Consider the following 20,262-nt stretch of genomic DNA (forward strand, 5'->3'; position numbering starts at 1 on the left):
GATCCTCAAACATATTACTCGCAAAGTTATTTGCCATCTACCAGGGCCTTACTTTAACGAAAAATATGGTTATTGATGTGTTAGTCTGCTACTCCGATTCTCTCCACTGCATCAACCTCCTTAAAGGTTCCAATATAAAATATCATGTTTATGCTATGTTGATTCAAGACATCAAAGAGTTGATATCTCGAATGAACATTACTCTTTGCCATACTCTTAGAGAGTGAAACAATTGTGTGAATTTCTTAGCCAAGTTTGGAGCCTCTTCAGATTCTGATCTCACGATTCATGCATCTCCCCAGAAGGTTTATTTGATATTATTCGGAGCGATCAGAACTTTCTACCTTAGAGAATAGTCCTCTTTTCGTTTTTCTGTTTGTTTTGATTAGCCTTATAAAAAAAATATTATTTTAGCAAACAAAATGAAAAGTCAATTGATCTCTTAAAAAAAAAGTTAATTAATTGGAGTGAAAATTGAAGGAAAAAAAAAGAAGAGTAGTGGGACAAACAAAGGGTTCCTGTTTTGTTATAATAAATATAAAAAAAAAATAAAACAGCGAAATGAATGTAATATTTGACTAGACCAATGTATTAAATATTAAAAAGATTAGATTAAATTAATAAAAATAATAATAATAATAATTTGGTAATAACGTGACAGAAGTGGGCAATTAGAAGGAAGTGTTATGACATGGCGCAACGTTATTGATTAGCCTTGACAGCTTAACAATACATCATACGTTGATTAATTGGATTAAAAATTGAAGAAAGTGAAAAAAAAAAAGAGAGCACAGAGGGATCGAAGTTGGTGAATTACTACTACTACTATACTTTTTGTTTGTTTGTTTTCCTTCCAGTTTGCGTTGTGTTGTTAAGAAACAAACAAAAACCGTAGTATAGTCAGAGTGAGTATAAATGAAATGAAATAATAAAATAATAAAAGAAAAAAAGAAACGAAAGAGAAAGAGCTTCCTTCGGCGTGTCTGAGAGAGAGAATAGCAGCGGAAGGAAGAAGAAGAAGAAGAAGAAGCTGAAACCGGATTTCGCAACCGTAAGCATTATAGATCTCTTTCTTTCTTTGTTTTCTATATATATATATACTACGCAATTCCATTTTCAATTTCAATTGAATCGCTTATTTTGTTAGATCCAAAATGCCGATCATGCATTTAGATCCGGCGATTGATTCCGTTAATTTTCAGTAATTGTCGTCGTTATTCATTCATTCAATGTGCACGTTGTTCTCAGTAATTGTTTTTTCTCTGTAGGAAGAATAATAATAATAATAAGTCTACATACACTGTATCTGAAAAAGAAGAAGACTGAAAAGTAAATTCAAAATTCAGCGACCGGGTTCAGGGGGTGACTTGCCCCAAGGAGGTGGTGAGTACAACCCTTATCCTATTGCCAGACGTGTCAATTCATCACATACTATAATGATGGATTCAGCAGACATGGAGTCTGGCTCTTACCATGACAGGCTAAGAACTTTCCCTAACATGCGTGCTAAACCTTACACCCCACTGGTACGAGTAACTTCTTCTTCTTCTTGCATTTACATTTACTACTCATTCATTCTTAGTAATTAATTACCAAATTCTTACTGCTTTTTTAAATGCATATTTCTGCAGGTATTTCGTATTCTACTGGGTATAAATGTTCGTGTCCTGTTCCTTCTTTTACTGCTCAGCTTTGGAGCTATCTTTTACATGGGTGCAAAAACATCTCCAATTATTGTTTTTGTCATCTCTATTTGTATTCTCAGCTTCTTCGTCGCCATATATCTTATGAAGTGGGTGCTCGCTAAAGATGAGGGTCCCCCTGAAATGGTTCAGGTAGTAGTAATGTGCATACAACCCATTTCCTTTAATTCACCTATGTTAAAATAAATAAATTACTGGTTTACCATGCTAACACTTTGAGCTTATCATATTACTTTCTAGATAGCCGATGCTATACGAGATGGAGCTGAAGGATTTATCAGGACACAGTATGGAACTATATCCAAGATGGCTATGTTGCTTGCTCTTGTCATTCTTTGCATATATTTGTTTCGCAGCACAACTCCTCAACAGGAAGCGTCTGGCGTAGGAAGGTAGGAAGGTGACATGACGATTATGTAGACTATAAATAAATCCTTTCTTAAACTTTTTACATGTTATCATCTCTCATACATTCTATTTCAGGACAACAACTGCATACATCACTGTAGCTTCTTTCCTTTTAGGCGCCCTTTGTTCAGGTTTTGCCGGATACGTAGGGATGTGGGTGTCAGTTCGTGCCAATGTCAGAGTCTCTAGTGCCGCCAGACGGTCTTCAAGAGAGGCATTGCAGGTTAACTGTCATTAGTTCAGTATCAGTTCCTGCAAAATATATGAACAGTTCACTATTCCTATATTAACTCAAAGAAAGTTCTGCAGATAGCTACTCGTGCAGGTGGTTTATCAGCTCTCATTGTTGTTGGTATGGCTGTAATTGGTATAGCTGTCCTTTATGCCACATTTTATGTTTGGCTGGGAGTGGACACGCCAGGTTCAATGAAGGTTACTGATTGTATGTGCATACTTCTACCCCAAACTTATTTATTATAATAAATGGAAAAGTTCTTTTAAAATGTTTGAAGTTTGGATGTTGTTACTATTAACATATACGAGTGCTTATTATGTTTTGTTGTTATACTTTCAAGCTAGTTTTCCATTTGGTACATGTGTATGATGTGGTGATTTTTTTTTTTTTTTTTGTGTATGGATTTGATTGTGGTCACAAATGATTCCTAGATGTACTGAAAAGCCCGGAAGATTCATGTCCTTTTCACCCCTAAATAAATTGCTCTGTATTATCATAAAGTGGGGATAATTGAATTTGGCCTGAAAATGAAATGAACTGCAGCTGATTTGAATGCACCATGATTTTGTCTTTACTGTTAGGGATGAGAGCATTACCTGCATCTTTTGGCTTTTATTCTCTCTCTCTCTCTCTCTCTCTCTCTCTCTATTTGATTTTTTAAACATTTTTGCTTTCTGTCAGTGCCTCTTCTTCTAGTTGGATATGGATTTGGTGCCTCCTTTGTCGCACTCTTTGCTCAGTTGGGTGGTGGTATATACACAAAAGCAGCTGATGTTGGGGCAGACCTTGTTGGAAAAGTAGAACAGGGAATACCTGAAGATGACCCTAGGAATCCTGCTGTTATTGCTGACCTGGTAATTGTTTCATTGTTGTTTACTTCATTCCGAATGGTCCACACTCTGCTCACTAAAATAGATGCTTATGTCATCTGGGGTTTCAGTAGTTTACTACTTGTTATTCTCAGGGCAGCATGATAGTTTGTAAAATTTTAAAATCAAAATATGGTTTAAGTAACGGCAATGGTATATTTACTTACTATTGTTCATGTTTAAATTACATTGATGTTTTAAATGGTCACATTTAAAGGTTGATGGTAACAGGTTATTTTACACTGATTTAATTGACTTGAAGGTATTCCTGATTTTAAGTTCCCAAGACCTAAATATTTGCATTTGTTCTTTTGTGGAAGAAGCTTGTGGGATTTCTCAAACTTTTATAGTCATTGGCATTGCCTTGATTTTGTTAAACTATTTGATAACTAGAGAAGAAAGTATGTGATAGAAACTGGTATCTACAAATATTGATAAATATAGAAGGAAAAAAAACAATTTTATTATAATTAAATCCTGGAATTCTGTATTAAAACAGAGGACCAGTGGAATTACAGCATATCAACACCACAAACTGATGCAGAAAACCGACATATAGACACTAAGAAGTCCTGGACTTTCCCTTCCAAGAATTAGAGAGCCTATAACCATCCAAATAACCACTTTCACGTTTCCTTTATTTATTCCTAAAAAAAGTAACATAACTGACAAATAATAAAAACATAACTGCCATAATAAGAAGTCTAAGAGTATGGTACATAACAAACTTATTGTAGTGATGTCTTTATTTCATCGTATCTTAAATTTAAGAACTCCATTGTAAACTTCAAACCAAGACTTTTGAAGATATTATGAAAATTTGATGAACAACATCATTAATTGATTGATACACTTGTAGGAAAGTTTTGTAAAATTTTTCGTACTCATAAAATTATAAACATCAACTGAATGAAAAGAACTATATGCTCTTTATAATTTCTTCGACCTTTGTGTTTGCTTCGTTCTGCTTTTACTTTTTTTTTTTCCTAGTCCTGTACTTCCAGCAGTATCATAATGGTGCTGCTTTGTTTCTAAGGTTGGAGACAATGTGGGAGATTGTGCTGCTAGAGGTGCTGATCTTTTTGAAAGTATCGCAGCTGAAATAATCAGTGCCATGATACTTGGGGGAACAATGGCACAACGATGTAAAATTGAAGGCAAGTGCCTAGTTACTCCATCTTGTCTCGCTCTTGCTTTCTTTTTGGTTTTCACTGAGTTGTATGCATGTTCAACTAATTTGATGTTTTTTCTTTTGATTCAGATCCATCTGGCTTCATCTTGTTTCCTCTTGTTGTTCACTCATTTGATCTGGTAGTTTCATCAGTGGGAATATTTTCTATTCGGGGTACACGCGAATCCGGTGTATTGTCTCCTATAGAAGATCCTATGGCAATTCTTCAGAAAGGATACTCTGTTACAATAGTTTTAGCTGTTCTGGCATTTGGTCTGGTAATAGTTAATCTTCATTTGTGATATTTTAGCTTGGCTTTTCTAAGTTATTTGGATTGGCCAAGCATACTCTGTTCTATTTGCTGTATACTTTTTGTCGTTGAAATATGCAATTTCAGTTTTGGATTGCACAATAAAATATCTTCAACCTTTTCAAATTCACCTATTGCTCTTACTGTTTAAATTTAATTACTCTGCAGTCTACCCGGTGGTTACTTTATGTTGAGCAAGCACCTTCAGCATGGTTCAATTTTGCATTGTGCGGGTTGATTGGTATTATTACAGCCTACATTTTTGTCTGGATTACCAAGTATTATACTGATTACAAGCATGAGCCTGTGCGCACATTAGCCCTTTCTAGCTCTACTGGCCATGGGACCAACATAATTGCTGGGGTCAGTTTGGGGCTGGAATCTACAGGTCTTCCAGTCCTTGTCATCAGTGCGGCAATTGTCTCAGCTTACTGGTTGGGCCAGACTGCTGGACTGATAGATGAAACTGGAAACCCAACTGGTGGGCTGTTTGGCACAGCAGTAGCAACAATGGGAATGCTTAGCACTGCTGCCTATATTCTTACCATGGACATGTTTGGCCCAATAGCTGATAATGCTGGAGGAATTGTAGAAATGAGTCAACAGGTAGTTCTGGCCAGAATAACTTATTTCCATACTTTGAGATTTTTCATGTTACGTATACTGACATTACCTAATATCAGCCCGAAAGTGTTCGAGAAATCACTGATGTCCTTGATGCTGTGGGCAACACAACCAAAGCCACCACCAAAGGATTTGCCATCGGTTCTGCTGCGCTTGCATCTTTCCTTCTGTTTAGTGCTTATATGGATGAAGTTTCTTCATTTTCTCGTGAACCTTTTAAACAGGTGTGCCGAACTGGCTCCCATCTAATCAGACTATTAAAGTTATGCAATTGAGAGAAAATGAGAGAAAGTGTGATTTGAATCTGAGAACATGATTATTGCAGGTTGATATTGCAATTCCTGAAGTTTTTGTTGGTGGGCTGCTGGGTGCCATGCTTATATTTGTCTTTAGTGCTTGGGCCTGTGCTGCTGTTGGCCGAACTGCACAAGAGGTTGTTAATGAAGTAAGGAGGCAGTTCATTGAGAGGCCCGGTATAATGGTGAGTTTAAGTCTGTTAAGTAATGTTATGTTATCATAAGTTTCAAGTCTCTCCTTTTTTTTTCCTTTCTGTTTATGACTTGATGCTTTCTACAGGATTACAAGGAGAAACCGGATTATGCTCGCTGTGTTGCAATTGTAGCATCTGCATCATTAAGAGAGATGATAAAACCCGGTGCACTGGCAATCATTTCACCTATTGTAGTTGGTGAGTTAACTTCTGTTTTTTAATTGCGTTTGCATACATATTGTTACCAGTGAAACCCGTGGGAGAATGACAACATATATACAAGTTTTGGGTCGTAGCACAATCATCCCATCAGATGCAAATGAATATTTGTGACTATTTAAGGGACAAATAAAAAAACTATATATTGTGCCAAATTTCTAGAGGCAGATATTTTTATAATGTTTCGGCGTTTACACCCAGCCAAAATGGAAGCTAGTATATTGCTTCACAATCCTCAAGTCAATGAACTAGTTTTGAAGTTCCTATATCTCTCATCTCCAAGTCTTTCTATTTAACTAGTTTGATTTCTTGATTATGAACTCTTCATGCTTTCCTTGTAATTGTTCCACTAGTACATTGGTAATAAGCTGTTGCATACTCGTTTTGGCATTGAAGAGATTTATAAACTAAGTACTATTTTTAGTTGTACCTGATTATGAAAACTGTTGGTAGGTATGCTTTTCTTTGTTGCATTGTTTTTTGTGCACTCTAATTTTGTCATTGCTAAAATTCATGGACCAACTTTATGGAAAATGCCTTAGACATCAGTCGAGTCTTTCTTCGTTCTTTTCATTTTTCTATGACCTGATTGCTGATCTGTTAATCATATATTATGTTCTGGATATTTTTATGCCATGCTTAGGTTTGTTGTATTTTATTTTATCACTTGCAGGTTTTGCATTCCGAATTTTGGGCTACTATACAGGGCAACCCTTACTCGGGGCTAAAGTTGTGGCTGCTTTGCTGATGTTTGCAACAGTGTCTGGTATTCTAATGGCACTTTTTATGAACACGGCTGGTGGTGCCTGGGATAATGCAAAGAAGTACATAGAGACTGGAGCTCTTGGAGGCAAGGGAAGTGATGCTCACAAAGCAGCTATAACAGGAGATACGTAAGTTACTTTGTATGCTGCCTTTATTAATTACAGTAACTTGCCAATGACAATTTTATAGTAATATTAATGATAGCATGTTGTTCTAAGGGTCCCTTATAACAAGTAGGTATATGTTTTCTTGTATATGGACCATGGTTTTCATTTGCTTGAGTTTCATCGGTGATCTTTTCACTATTCAATTCAGCTATTGTGGCCCGTGTTTATTATATATTATACCTGTGACATTTTCAGTTTGTCTAGCAAGTAAGTTTTAATAAGTACTATTTTTTTTTTAATTTATTTTACAGAGTGGGAGACCCATTCAAAGACACAGCTGGGCCTTCACTTCATGTCCTTATAAAGATGCTCTCAACGATTACATTGGTAATGGCTCCCATCTTCCTGTGAGAGTTGTTGATATCTCTATTGCGGTCTCGAAAAAGCATACTTGTGCCTATTTGATTTTGATATTTTTGGGAGTATAGGGATAGTTTGTATGATTCTTATGATGTACATCGATGAGCTTGATTTATAGTCACAGTGAATTTTCTTGTTCTTGATCAGAATAAGAGATGTTAGTTGACCAAACAAATGGCAAATATAGATAATGTCCCCCGTATTTTTGGTCTATTTAGAATGTGTCCTTTGCGTTGGTCACAAAGACCTAACTAAATGGTGCTAAATTAAATAAGAGACGTGTTATCTAAACACATTGCGGCTGACAAAAATATGACATCTTGTCATAATATGAAAGGAAAATGCTATGCACGCAAATCGATAAGCATAATATATTATTAAAAAATGAAAATTAGTATAATTGTCCAACTTGTGTTCAAAAAATGTGTTTATATAACATTTCTGATTAAATATAGGAATAAATGTCCTAAAAATATTATAAGGTGTCATATTGTGGAGATATCAAGAAGTTCTTGATCAGTTGTTTCTATCAGTCTGGCGTTGTTATTATCAGTACAGAAACTCTCAAACCGAATAAATTGTTCTAGGGAAAAAATAGTTTTAATCATTAATAAAATTTGAAGGATATATTTTTTTTAAGCATTAATAAAATGAACAAAACTTAGAAACAGTACCAATTATAACAAAACACGTATACTATTTTTCCACATCAGCTACTAAGAAAGTAACACGTGTGAACATTCTGCAATTCAAATGCTTTAATTGTATTTTCTTCATTCCTATTTTTATTTTTTATTTTTTTTTGCTAGAACAATTTCAAAATGAAAAAACTGAGATAAATTTGCAAAATTTGTCAAAAATCTGACCAGTCTCACTCCACCATAACACAGTTACAAATCTGATTGGGATTCACTGCACCATTACACAAGTTACAAAATCAAAGCAGCCAACACAAAACAAGAACACGATGTATCTATCACAAGTAGTACTGTTTTGTCTCGTCAAATTTAAATGTGTGACTAAAGTATCTTCAACACCTTGACTGCTAACTGAGGACTGAGGAGTACCTCCTCCGTATCATCTTGAATTTTTTTGTTGCCATCTTTTATTGACTCTTTTAAATTTTTAACTATATTAATTTATTTATTTATTTATTTTTTAATTGTAAATGAGGATATTATAAAATTTGAACGAGTAGAAGAGGTACTCAACCCACCATGTAGAAAAAGTACATGCATGCAGTACTCTACCCAATCTAAAACCTAATGGTACATGATATAGACTATAATCTATGTAATTCTAAAATTCCCAACAAACTAATGAACCATAGGGACAAAAGAGTTAACACACCATTCATATAATAAAGACCGATGAAATGAAAACACAAACTAGTTCTTTCTTCCAAAAGATAAACTTGTAAAACAATACTAATTCTCAACATAACAAATTAAATACAAGAACCAAAAACGTTTTTTAATTTCTATGATTTACTCAAAAGAGTTCTATATTTAGGGGAGGAAACGGTGTTTCAACCGTATAGGACCAGCATAAAGGATGACATTTATAGCATGGTCCAAAACTATGGTCTCAATGGATGATTAATGCTAACAGCAGCATGCATGACTTGACTCAGTCTCACAATTAGAGTGAGTGTGATGGTGTATTAATCGGAGAACCACTCAATTCAATTGATGTAATTGTTGTACAGGCGGCGGCGGCGGCTATGAGGACTAACTATACTAAGTTGGACTGGTGAATTATCCACCTCCTGTCTGTTATACAACAGTTGTGTTGTGTTGTGTTGGTGTGGTGGTTGTGCGTATTTAATTATTTCTCACTACTCTCCTTTTCTTTCTTAGTATAAGACACATTTATAGCATCCATTCAAATGGGAAAACCATCTTCAACCTTAATCCATTTGTTATAGTACTTGCTACTCATAAATATCTCCAATGACAATGATCTTATTATGGCTTTTATTCTTACCCTTTTGCCTCATAAACTTGAGCATCAATACTGTTTTGGTGACTAGCCTTTGTGTTGGTAATCAACAATCTTTATTGCTTCAGATGAAGAAGAACCTCATATTCAAATCCACCATGTCCCAAAAATTAGTTCATTGGAACCAAAGTGATGATTGTTGTGAATGGTATGGAGTAACATGCAACAACAAAGGACATGTTATAACTCTTGATCTGAGCAATGAATTTATCTCAGGCCAACTTCAAAGTAGTCTCTTCAACTTGAAGCATCTAGAGAATTTGAATTTGGCCTATAATGAATTCCATTCTGAAATTCATTCTGAGTTTCAAAATTTGAACAATTTGAAGTATTTGAATTTGTCAAATGCTGGCTTTCAAGGAAAACTTCCTAATTCAATTTCAGATCTTACTCAACTTGTTCATCTAGACTTGTCATTCAATAACTTCACTGGTCCTCTTCCATCTTTTAATAGGTCCAAGTCCCTCAAAGTTTTATCCCTCAATCATAATAATTTCAAGGGCCTAGTTCCATCTACTCATTTTGAAGGCCTAATAAATCTCATGAGCATTGATTTAGGAGATAACTCCCTTGAAGGAAACTTCCCCTCATCATTGTTTAGACTTCAATCTCTTCAAATACTCATGCTTTATTACAACAAATTTGATGGTCATTTGGAAGAAATTCCAAATGCTTCTTTGTCATTATTAGAGATGGTTGATTTAAGTGGCAACAACATTGAAGGACCTATTCCTTTGTCTATCTTCAAACTAAAAAGACTCCTTTTGCTTCAACTTTCTAAAAACAAGTTCAATGGTACTATACAACTTGATGTAATTGGAAGGCTGCAAAATTTGAGTACACTTGATCTTGCACATAACAACTTGTTTGTTGATGCAAGTATTAGGCATGAACACGAGGCATCATCTTTTCCGAATTTGAAACGTCTTTGGTTGGCTTCATGCAATTTAAGTGCATTCCCTGAATTCTTGAAATATAAATCCTCAATGCAATTTCTAGACTTATCAAGCAACCAGATTTCAGGACCAATACCAAATTGGATTTGGAGTTTTGATTATATGGTCATCCTAAATGTTTCCTACAATTTTCTAACAGATTTTGAAGGGCCTATTCATAATCTTAGTTCAAATTTGCTTAAACTTGACCTTCATTCTAACAAACTACAAGGGCATGCTCCAACGTCTTTTAAAAATGCCATCTATTTGGACTACTCAAGCAATAGATTCAACTCTATTAACTTCGCAGAAATTGGTGGTCACATCCCTTTTTTATATTTTCTATCTCTTTCAAACAACAGTTTTAATGGAAGAATCCATGAATCCTTTTGCAACATTTCCGGTCTTCGAGCGCTAGATCTTTCTCATAATAGCTTCAATGGCTCCATTCCTATTTGTTTGACAAGAATGAGTAGCACTCTCAGGCTATTAGATCTTGGTGGAAACCAACTCAATGGATATGTTTCAGATACATTCTCAACATCATGTAGTCTAAGATTTTTAGATCTTAGTGGAAATCATTTAAGGGGAACCATCCCAAAATCTTTGGCTAATTGCAAACACCTACAAGTTCTAGACCTTGGAAAAAATCAATTAACTGATGGATTTCCTTGCTTCTTGAACAACATTTCATCCCTTAAAGTCATGGTTTTAAGGACAAACAAATTGCATGGAAATATTGAATGTCCAAATAACATTGGCCCTTGGGAGACACTTCAAATTGTTGATCTAGCAGCCAATAATTTCAGTGGTATTTTACCAGAAAAACTCTTACAAAGTTGGCAAGCATTGAGGATTGATGAAGATAAAGGTGGAAAGTTTGGCCATTTATATTTTAATCTCTATGATGATTTCAATCCTTTGAATTTCATGGCTGCAATAGTAGACCTAAACATTGAGCTTCAAATGAAATTAGCTAAACTTAATGCAGCAGAACCACCTTTTTTAATAGATCATATAGTATCTCATATCTTTGAGGAAGGTGTTGGTCTTAGAAGTTATGAGGATTCAGTTACAATTGTGAACAAAGGTCACCAGTTGAATTTGGTTAAAATCCTCATTGCATTTACTTCTTTGGATTTCTCATCCAACCACTTTGAAGGGCCGATACCAGAAGAGCTCATGAGTCTGACAGCACTTCATGCTCTTAACTTGTCACAAAATGGTTTCTCAGGTAGAATTCCTTCTTCTTTAGGCAATCTAAAACATCTTGAGTCATTGGACTTGTCTGTCAACTCCTTAATTGGCGAGATTCCTATAGAAGTTGCAAGGTTATCATTTCTTTCAGTTGTGAACCTTTCTTGTAATGACTTGGTGGGAAGAATACCAACTGGAACACAAATTCAATCATTTGAAGCAGATTCATTTAAAGACAATGAAGGGTTGTGTGGACCTCCACTGACACAAAATTGCAGTAGTGGGAAAAGCTTGTCACAAGAAGCATACGAAACAGCTTATTCTGATGATGGGAGTTCAGTTGATTGGAATTTCTTAAGTGTTGAGTTGGGATTGACTTTTGGGTTAGGAATTTTCCTCCTCCCCCTTATTTACTTGAAGAGATGGAGGATATGGTATTGGAAGAAAGTTGATGACATGCTTTGTAGGATTGTTCCTCAGCTTGGTTTTGTTTATGAAAATCGCAGAGGCGAAAAGCATAGAATTCTAAGGAGGAAGAAGTAATGATACTGATACTGATACTCCAAGTTTGTTTGTGTATGACTGTTAGTGCACAACAGGCCTGCTATGCTATCACTAGAGAGAGTGAGTGCAAATGCTCCTCTTTAATTAAGAGAGGTTTTACTTAGTAGTGTTATGTTGATTGTTAAAGGGGCATGGAAGTGTAAATGTAAATTAAAATAACAATGCCTATTAATTCCTTGTTTTTATAACTCAGCTTCATCCAGTAGTTATGTTATGGACGTAGTATAAGGAAGGTTGGGTTGCTTATAGGCAAACATTTTAATGACTCTAAGAAAATGTTTATAATCTCTATTAAAATATTTTACTTATTTCTTTTAATTTATTAGAAATGAAATGTTTGTGATTGAAATGTTTGTGAAAGAAATGTTTGGATGAGCTAATTTAGCTTCTTAAAAAAAAGAAATTATGAAGCTGCATATATATATTTGGCTGACATCCAAATACTATTACACTCTCACTCAACTCAATCAATCACTCACAAAATGAAAATATTATTATTTAACAATAATACCTAAAATACCCCTGACTTTATTATATTAAATAAATTTTAACAAACCAACCTTTTTTTGTAAAGTAAAGTAAAGTAAAGTAAACCCATTTTAATGACAGTGAAAACAGTTTACACCGTCTGTGCAGTTGTGTTTTTTTTTTATTTTACACAGATAGATAGATAGAGATAGGGAGGAAAAGCTTATCATTGATTGATTCCTATCGTCGCGGGGGTGAATGAATGAATGAATTGAATTATAGAGAAAGGTGGTTGATATCACTTGTGATTGATGATGTGGACTACAAGCAGTAGCATGAGCATGAGCATGAACATGAGCATGAGCATGAGCAGCATAAATTCAATCAGAAGCAACAACGGTTGTTTGTTTCCGTTTCGAGTAAATTGCTCCTCCGATGATAATAATTCAGACCCAAATCGTGGTGGTGGTGGCTTCCGAGGAGATAATAACAAGGTGGTTCCTCCTCTTTCTTTCTTGACCACTTCGGAGGAGATACTAACTAATAATACTATTTCTTCATTTCAGGCCAACAAAGCAGCTGCTAACAAGGGTGGTGGTGGTGGTGGTTCACTGTCGCAGCAGCAGCAGCAGCAAAACCAAAGGTATCATTCTTATATTCATGTCATGCCATGTGCTTTTCATAAATTAATTAATTACCAACATTAACATCTCAATTCAATTGTTGGCTTCACTAATCACTAATCACTAATCACTAATCACTAATCACTAGGAGGAGAAGGAGTAGCAAATCAACATCTGGTAAGTCTAACTAATTAACACTCGTATTCAATTCATCCTTTATAAATCAATCATCTTTGCTACATTTCAACTATATCTTATCATCTAATTTTCTTTTTTTAACTTCACAAGTTGCACCAGACATTGACTTTGAGGAACGCCTAAAGGCTGTTAGAAGGTACCTACCTACCTACCTACTCTTTCTAACTGCTCTGTTACTGTTACTTTGTTTCTACATTACTAGTAATTAATACACTCACTCAGGTCAGCACTAGAGCAAAAGAAGGCAGACCAGAAAAAACAATTTGGACCAATTGACTATGATGCACCTATTTCTTCAGATAACAAGACAATTAGCTTTGGTACCAAGGTAAGGAGGTACAACAACAACAACAAACTAGGATTCTTTTCTATCCCATAAATAAATAAACAAACAACTGTGTGCATATAATCATTAATCATCCATCCTACAGGTTGGAATAGGTGTAGCTGTTGCACTCTTTGGTCTGGTTTTTGCTTTAGGAGATTTTCTTCCATCAGGAAGGTATGCATTGCATTGCACACACTTCCACTGCTAATTACACACTTAACCATGTCCTGCACAAACCTATCAATGTGCTTTGTGTGCCGCTACTTTCCAGTTATCATGTTTTCCCAATTTACCTATGCTTGAAATTGGGATGTTTTTTCTGTATTAGCCCCAACGAAGACAGTGCTGTTGTCAATGATAAATTGTCAGAGAAGGATAAAGCTACTCTTCAGGTATCATTTTCACCTCATCTTTTTTTCCTTCTGCCAATCACTCAACCACTAATGTTCTTCTTATCATGTTTCCTTTCCTTATGAAATAAATGCTCACTCAATTAAGATTCTTCTTTTATGGACTGCTGGAAAGGTAGGATGTTTGGCAGATAATCATTTGTTCTTTTTATGTGTTGTAATTTTTGTTTTTATCATTATTCATAGATACCTTCGATAATCGATATGATACAAGGGTATTTTTTCCGTACCAGAGATATTTGTAAAATATGAAAATGTAATATGTAGGAAAGGGGATAGTATAAAGTAGTTGGCAGGTATCTTCTGCTATAGACACACACATTGCAAAGAGGTTTCATAACTTGTTTTCATCCGTCGATCCTATATGCAATTATGTATAAAATTTAATTAGTGAGTGAATATGGAAATTATCTATGCAGAAATCGTCATTTTTAATTTTTGCCTCCAAAACTTTGTTGTTAGACAAAAGCAAGTTGTTTCAATATCAATGGCATGGCTCATCCCTATCATTCTAGGAATGTATTACAATGTTTTTTTTTACCCTAGATCTGTTTTTCTGTTTTTTATTTTAAAAATCATTTCGATAATATTTTTCTTACCAGAATTATTTTCCTATACTGTTCCTTGTAACAAAAGTGAGTACCAAAACTGTTTCAGTTCCAAATATTTTCTCACAGCATATTGAATATATTAACTGCCAAATATATGATTTATTATTATGTGGTCAGGAAATTCTTCGTTAACTCATGGTTATCTCATCATTTGCTAGTAGTGAATCCAGGGTTGAGGATATAGTAGTCTTTTTATAGCCATAGTTTTAGTAAAAAAAAGAACTTTTAGACTAGTACCATTTTGTATCACAGATATTCATAGTGTTATTATTGAAAGAAATGTATTTCCGTATGTTCCCTCTCTCTGGCTCTTTTTCCCGTACCCAAGTGATATAAATTATAGATTATAGAATCGTTAAAATTTAAGCATTGCATTAAGGCAAAACTACAGAATCATTTATCATATATATTTCCTGGAATCTGGCAGAATAGGCTTAAGGAATTTGAAGCGACATTAAGTAACTCCCCAAGAGATCCAACTGCTCTTGAAGTAAGTAGTGGATGCTAGTTATGTTTGCTAATTTATGTGTCTCTAGATACATTTGAAAGGGTTTTCAGGGAGCTGCAGTAACTTTGGCAGAACTAGGGGAATATGCAAGAGCTGCTTCTCTACTTGATGATTTGACAAAGGTTAGTATTATTTATGGATATTTTGTCTAAATTACTTATTATGTGTTCAATAGTATCTCCATATAGGGGAACTATTTCCTATATCGGAGCTGTAATTGACTGTTAATAAATAGGCCATGATTTGTATTTTTTTTTTGGATGAAACATGATTCGTATATTTTCTGATTTATTTAGGATTTTCCCCCTACATGTTTAGTTTCCTATAATTAGAGATTGTTAAGTAATCTCTTTATACATATAATCTTTTGAGGATTTCCTCAAGCAATTTCGACTAAAATCCTCTCTCTCAAAAACATTTTGCACAACTCATGCTGTTTAATTGTGGTATAATTGTTGAACTGGTTTTTTTGTGTGTTACAAGGAAAAACCAAATGATGCTGAGGCTTTTCGTTTGCTTGGAGAAGTTAAGTATGAACTCAAAGATTATGAAGGGAGTGTTGCTGCGTATAAAGATTCAGCAAAGGTCAGTCTTTAGAACGATTTCAAGCACTTTTTATGGGTGGGATGTCTTGTATAATTGTCAAAAATAAATGGTTTCAATTTACTTCTTGTAAAGATGCCAAGAATTCAGTTCATTGTGCAATTTAACATGGGATTTAATGATCAAGTGGGATGTCTTTTCAGTTCGTTACCTGCTGGCTGCTGCAATGCGTATTTCTTATAGTAAAATATATTTGTTAGATATAATAGAAAAAATTCACATACTTTCACCCAACTACTTAAGCTTTTGGGCACCGTTCTAGAATTAGATTCTTATTGCCACCGTTCTAATCTAATAAAAACTCAATTTTAGCACAGGGTTGGTGAACCTGTGCATTGTCCACATTCCAAATCCAACGGACTCTTGCACAATGGGTGTGTTAGAGAGATATAATAAATCATCCCCGTGCTTCCACCCAAATGCTTTTGGAACAGTTGGTTCATGACAATATCTATTCCGTAAATGAGTGCATCCACGTGAACTGGAATTTTAAATTGTAGGGCACAAGAGGCTATAGTTACTAAATCTTAGTGATTAGTTATTTCAGGCATAGTAGTTTCACCTAGTGTTATCCATAAATATTTGGTTGATTCTGATAGGTATCTGAAGATATCAAATTTGATGTTCTGCGTGGCCTTACCAATTCATTACTTGCTGCCAAGAAGCCAGATGAGGTTTGTAGTCTTGATAATCAATTTTTCAGATGAATGTGCTGCACAAACAAATTTTGAATTAGTTGCTTATCTTAGTCTTTAGTGTATAATCATCATATTTCACCATATGACCATTCTGGTATCAATGCTCATTCAATAGAAATATAGGGGTTATCTTTTGTTCACCCTTTGGTTCTAGTTGATTTTGAATTAACATTTTATTTTTCAATTCTTTCTTCAACAGGCTGTTCAATTCCTTTTGGCCTGTCGTGAGCGTCTGAGTTCAAAAGACTTCAGCAAAAAATCTGAGAGTAGCCCAACAGATTCACAGAAGCTGGATCCAATTCAAGTAAATTTTCACTATCTAGAAAATGGATAAGTTATTCTGCTCTTTTGTAAGGTCTTGGTGTATGTATACAATATTTAAAGTTCAAATATTTCAAAAGTAAAAATATTGTTGTAGTACAAAGACCCGATCCCAGAAAGACTAAAAGAAAATCGTGTAGCGTTTCGGGCAAATCCATTATATGTAAAAAAGACAAAGAAATCGAAATTTCATGACCTTATTGATATGACCAGGAAAAAAATTGGATATACTAAAATTTTTCTTTAAAAATCCTAAGGAGTTTGAATTGATATAGTTACAGTTATATAATCGATGTCATTCCGGTCTTTATACTAAAGAGTAGTTTGAAACTATACTAAAACTTAAGTATCAAAGTAGATATAACATATCTAACCATTAAAAATTCTTTATTTAATATTTCAAATTTGGATAATATTTCAAATTTAACATGACAGGATACTTTCAATATGATGTCTTCAAAAAAAATTGTGTTCTATTCCGTATTTATTTGTTTTTGGCTGGGACTGTTACTTTAGTAATAAAATTATCAGTTAGCTCTTAATTCTTTATCCTGCCATGCTGTTATTTTATCGAATTCCATCATTTCCTGAAAGTAAAAAAACATAATTCAACCCCTCCTTGTGTTTTCATTATGTTCATTTAGCATGTTAGAGTTCTAGGGTTATGGAAGAAGGAAACGGTAAGTATCCCTACCCTAGTACTCCTATACGGTTGATAGTTGTAACTTATATAATAACCTAGCAATCATATTTATACTATTGCTTAGGTCAAGTACTAGTACATTAGTACTATTATTACAAGCTCAAAATCACAAAATAAGACTTATAACCTTATCTTTATACAAGACTTACAACCTTATCTTTATACACTAGTAAATGGAGTACCTATAACAATCCGGAAGGGTTTATTTAGCTATCATCTGAACCTTTTGTTTAGCTTTCGGGATTTTCCTTGATGTAGCATTCTCAACATATATACTATACACTTAATTTTCCTAGTTGTTTATTTAGCTATCATCTGAACCTTATCTTTATACACTTAATATATATTTTTTGTTATATTACTTCAACACTCAGGTTGAATTGCTTCTAGGGAAAGCCTATTCAGACTGGGGCCATGTCGGTGATGCTATAGCTGTTTACGATCAGCTCATATCTACTCACCCTGATGACTTCCGTGGATACTTAGCTAAGGTCTGTATTTTTTTCTCACTTAATCACTGGCCATTGAGTTATCGACAATTTTCACTGCAAATCAAATTGAAGAGTAGATGTATATTGTTGAAAATTTATAGTCAGAAATTTTTACTGAACATAGCTTAACTTTTGTGTTCCTTTTAATTTTGTGGTTGGTGTACAATTAAATTCTTTCCTTTCAGCATGGCCATGGACTGTAAGTAATATTAATTTCACAAATATTGAGGTGGAAAGATTTTCAAAATTACTGTTCTATAAAACATGTTGACATTCTAAAACATTATGGCTGCATCTTTTAAATACATAATACTAATATTTTGCTTTTGCAGGGAATCATCCTAAAAGAAAACAAAAACATTGGAGATGCAGAGAGGATGTTCATACAAGTAAGTTTATGAATTCAACTTGCACGGTTGAATATTACAAAATGTTAAAATAACACATATATAGCCTAAAATTTTATTTTCTTGCTGATAAGCGCGATTGATGGTTATGGAAAATTTGTTAATTATTCTTGTTATACATTTTCTAATTGCAGTGTTAACTTTTTGTGCAGGCAAGGTTCTTTGCACCTGATAAAGCTAAAGCACTTGTGGACCGTTATTCAAGATAGTAGCTTATGTTGACATTGATTATGATATTGCAGATAGTATAAATCCAATACCATATTGCAGATTCACGGAAAGTATAAATCCAATATTTTCCCCCATTGTTTCATGTAGAAGCTAAGCTATGGGCATTATTAGATAGTGTTGCAAAGTTTTGTGCTTAGCTATTCTTTATGTAATCATGCCAACGAAAATTGGTTTAAAGGTGTTAGGTATGCTTTGTATATACTTCTTCACTTACAAAAAGTATTTTGGTCCTTTAAGTTAAGTATGACATATTTTGGTCCAATTATTCAACACACATTCTAATTTTTTTTCAAAATTATAGTAATGGATAGGAAATTGGAATGAAAAAACAGAGGGGATCCTTATGGTGAGGTCTATTCTAGTTCTTAATAACCAACTTTTATTTCACATACATATGATGATTTGTTCTGATTGGTTGTTGGATAAATACTCTAACATTATTAAGGGGGTAGTTTAGAAAGAAAAAAAAAAGCCTTTAAATAAAGATAAATAACATAAAAAACAGCATTAGCAATTTTATTATCTTAAATATAATAATTTAATTTGTTGCTCCAAAAAAAGAAGTGATTTACTTAACCAATGATTGAGCTATAAGATCGTGAGGTAGTAAGGCGTTGAGAAACATGCAACCGATTAATTAATGGTTCCCCATTCCTGAAAAATACATGCAACCAATTCCTTATTATAAATAAACTAAGCTGTAGTTATCATTCAAATTTTCAATCTTCTTTCTCTCTCCAATAAAATCATCAGACATAATATATCTTTGTTATCCCGTTCAAACAGATTTCGGGAGGAAAAGTTGGTTACTTTTCCTCTTGGATTTTATAAATTAGGTTTATAAATAAATAAATAAATAAATAAATAAATTTCAAAATGAAAGTTGGTGGGATTTCCATATCGACCCCAAAGCTACCAATGCCTATCGATCTCAATAGCAGCACTGATGAATATAATTCATTTCACCGAACAAAGACAACGACGTCACACAAAAAATCATTATTGATAGAAGCCGGAGAATCCTCGGACGGAAGCAGGAAGACGAGCAAGGTCCCGAAAGGATACATTGCTGTTTATGTCGGGCTTGAATGTAGAAGGTTTGTGATTCCAATAAGTTTCTTGAGCATGCCTGAGTTGAAGGGTTTGATGGATGACGTGGCTGAGGAGTTTGGTTGTGATTATCATGCTGATGGTGCTCTTCATATTCCATGTGATGAAGATTATTTTCGCAATGTTTTGATTAATTGTTTTGCAACACAACGAAGGGTATCTTCTAAGAATTATAAGATCAAACTTGGTAGTAAGATTCCCTTAATAGACAGTCAATAGTCATTAATAAATTCATATTATGGATGCATGGCTGCATCATTATATAATATAATTTCCATTATAAATTATGGAAATTAACATGCAATGCAATTTCTTTGTTATCATATATCATTAGATGAGGACTTCCATTTTATAAGTTTTGATGGAGGATCATGTGAGTTAATTATTAGAATTATATTCAACTCTCAAATAATGGATATGATGTGACAAGAGACATACTTTTATTCTTTAATAATCATCCTTTCTTTATATTTTTCATTTGAATTCCGAATTCTTACAAACGTCTCCATTGGTGTGTTTTAGCATTTTTAAAAC

General features: G+C 34.1%; 4 protein-coding genes across 5 annotated transcripts; all 4 read left to right on the forward strand.

Annotated features, from left to right (window-relative positions):
• Positions 1-714: 714 nt before the first annotated feature.
• On the forward strand, positions 715-7,534 carry LOC123924749 (pyrophosphate-energized membrane proton pump 3). Of its 2 annotated transcripts, none has more exons than XM_045977718.1 (15): positions 715-1,051; positions 1,269-1,526; positions 1,632-1,835; positions 1,944-2,095; positions 2,187-2,334; positions 2,421-2,553; positions 3,028-3,200; positions 4,252-4,372; positions 4,477-4,664; positions 4,865-5,302; positions 5,380-5,544; positions 5,646-5,801; positions 5,897-6,008; positions 6,703-6,922; positions 7,213-7,534. In XM_045977718.1, the coding sequence occupies exons 2-15, from the start codon at positions 1,437-1,439 to the stop codon at positions 7,310-7,312; spliced, it is 2,400 nt and encodes a 799-aa protein (XP_045833674.1). In that variant the 5' UTR covers positions 715-1,051; positions 1,269-1,436; the 3' UTR covers positions 7,313-7,534. The 2 variants fall into 2 exon arrangements, with proteins under 2 accessions (XP_045833674.1, XP_045833673.1); XM_045977717.1 differs by having other exon boundaries at positions 838-1,051; positions 1,273-1,526.
• A 1,556-nt stretch (positions 7,535-9,090) lies between these two features.
• Positions 9,091-12,190, forward strand: LOC123920630 (receptor-like protein 19). Its single transcript, XM_045972923.1, has one exon. It carries the CDS (start codon positions 9,274-9,276, stop codon positions 11,995-11,997), a length of 2,724 nt encoding a protein of 907 aa, XP_045828879.1. The 5' UTR covers positions 9,091-9,273; the 3' UTR covers positions 11,998-12,190.
• A 401-nt stretch (positions 12,191-12,591) lies between these two features.
• On the forward strand, positions 12,592-18,888 carry LOC123920631. Its single transcript, XM_045972924.1, has 15 exons — positions 12,592-12,980; positions 13,053-13,129; positions 13,258-13,286; positions 13,398-13,443; positions 13,530-13,635; positions 13,739-13,809; positions 13,964-14,027; positions 15,084-15,146; positions 15,215-15,286; positions 15,648-15,749; positions 16,367-16,441; positions 16,665-16,769; positions 17,864-17,980; positions 18,313-18,369; positions 18,540-18,888. Exons 1-15 carry the CDS (start codon positions 12,798-12,800, stop codon positions 18,594-18,596), a joined length of 1,224 nt encoding a protein of 407 aa, XP_045828880.1. The 5' UTR covers positions 12,592-12,797; the 3' UTR covers positions 18,597-18,888.
• A 606-nt stretch (positions 18,889-19,494) lies between these two features.
• LOC123923050 (indole-3-acetic acid-induced protein ARG7-like) lies at positions 19,495-19,947 on the forward strand. The gene has a single exon (XM_045975698.1). It carries the CDS (start codon positions 19,495-19,497, stop codon positions 19,945-19,947), a length of 453 nt encoding a protein of 150 aa, XP_045831654.1.
• Positions 19,948-20,262: the final 315 nt, after the last annotated feature.

Source organism: Trifolium pratense, linkage group LG4 (assembly GCF_020283565.1).
Source record: "Trifolium pratense cultivar HEN17-A07 linkage group LG4, ARS_RC_1.1, whole genome shotgun sequence".
In the NCBI taxonomy this organism is placed as follows: Eukaryota; Viridiplantae; Streptophyta; class Magnoliopsida; order Fabales; family Fabaceae; genus Trifolium; species Trifolium pratense.

Coding starts and splice junctions, on each gene's coding strand:
- LOC123924749 (XM_045977718.1), top strand. CDS start 1,437: ATGATGGATTCAGCAGACATGGAGTCTGGCTCTTACCATGACAGGCTA. Junction 4,373..4,476: donor ACAACGATGTAAAATTGAAG/GCAAGTGCCTAG, acceptor CTTTTGATTCAG/ATCCATCTGGCTTCATCTTG. Junction 4,665..4,864: donor CTGTTCTGGCATTTGGTCTG/GTAATAGTTAAT, acceptor ATTACTCTGCAG/TCTACCCGGTGGTTACTTTA.
- LOC123920630 (XM_045972923.1), top strand. CDS start 9,274: ATGACAATGATCTTATTATGGCTTTTATTCTTACCCTTTTGCCTCATA.
- LOC123920631 (XM_045972924.1), top strand. CDS start 12,798: ATGATGTGGACTACAAGCAGTAGCATGAGCATGAGCATGAACATGAGC. Junction 13,287..13,397: donor GAGTAGCAAATCAACATCTG/GTAAGTCTAACT, acceptor TAACTTCACAAG/TTGCACCAGACATTGACTTT. Junction 13,444..13,529: donor CGCCTAAAGGCTGTTAGAAG/GTACCTACCTAC, acceptor ACACTCACTCAG/GTCAGCACTAGAGCAAAAGA.
- LOC123923050 (XM_045975698.1), top strand. CDS start 19,495: ATGAAAGTTGGTGGGATTTCCATATCGACCCCAAAGCTACCAATGCCT.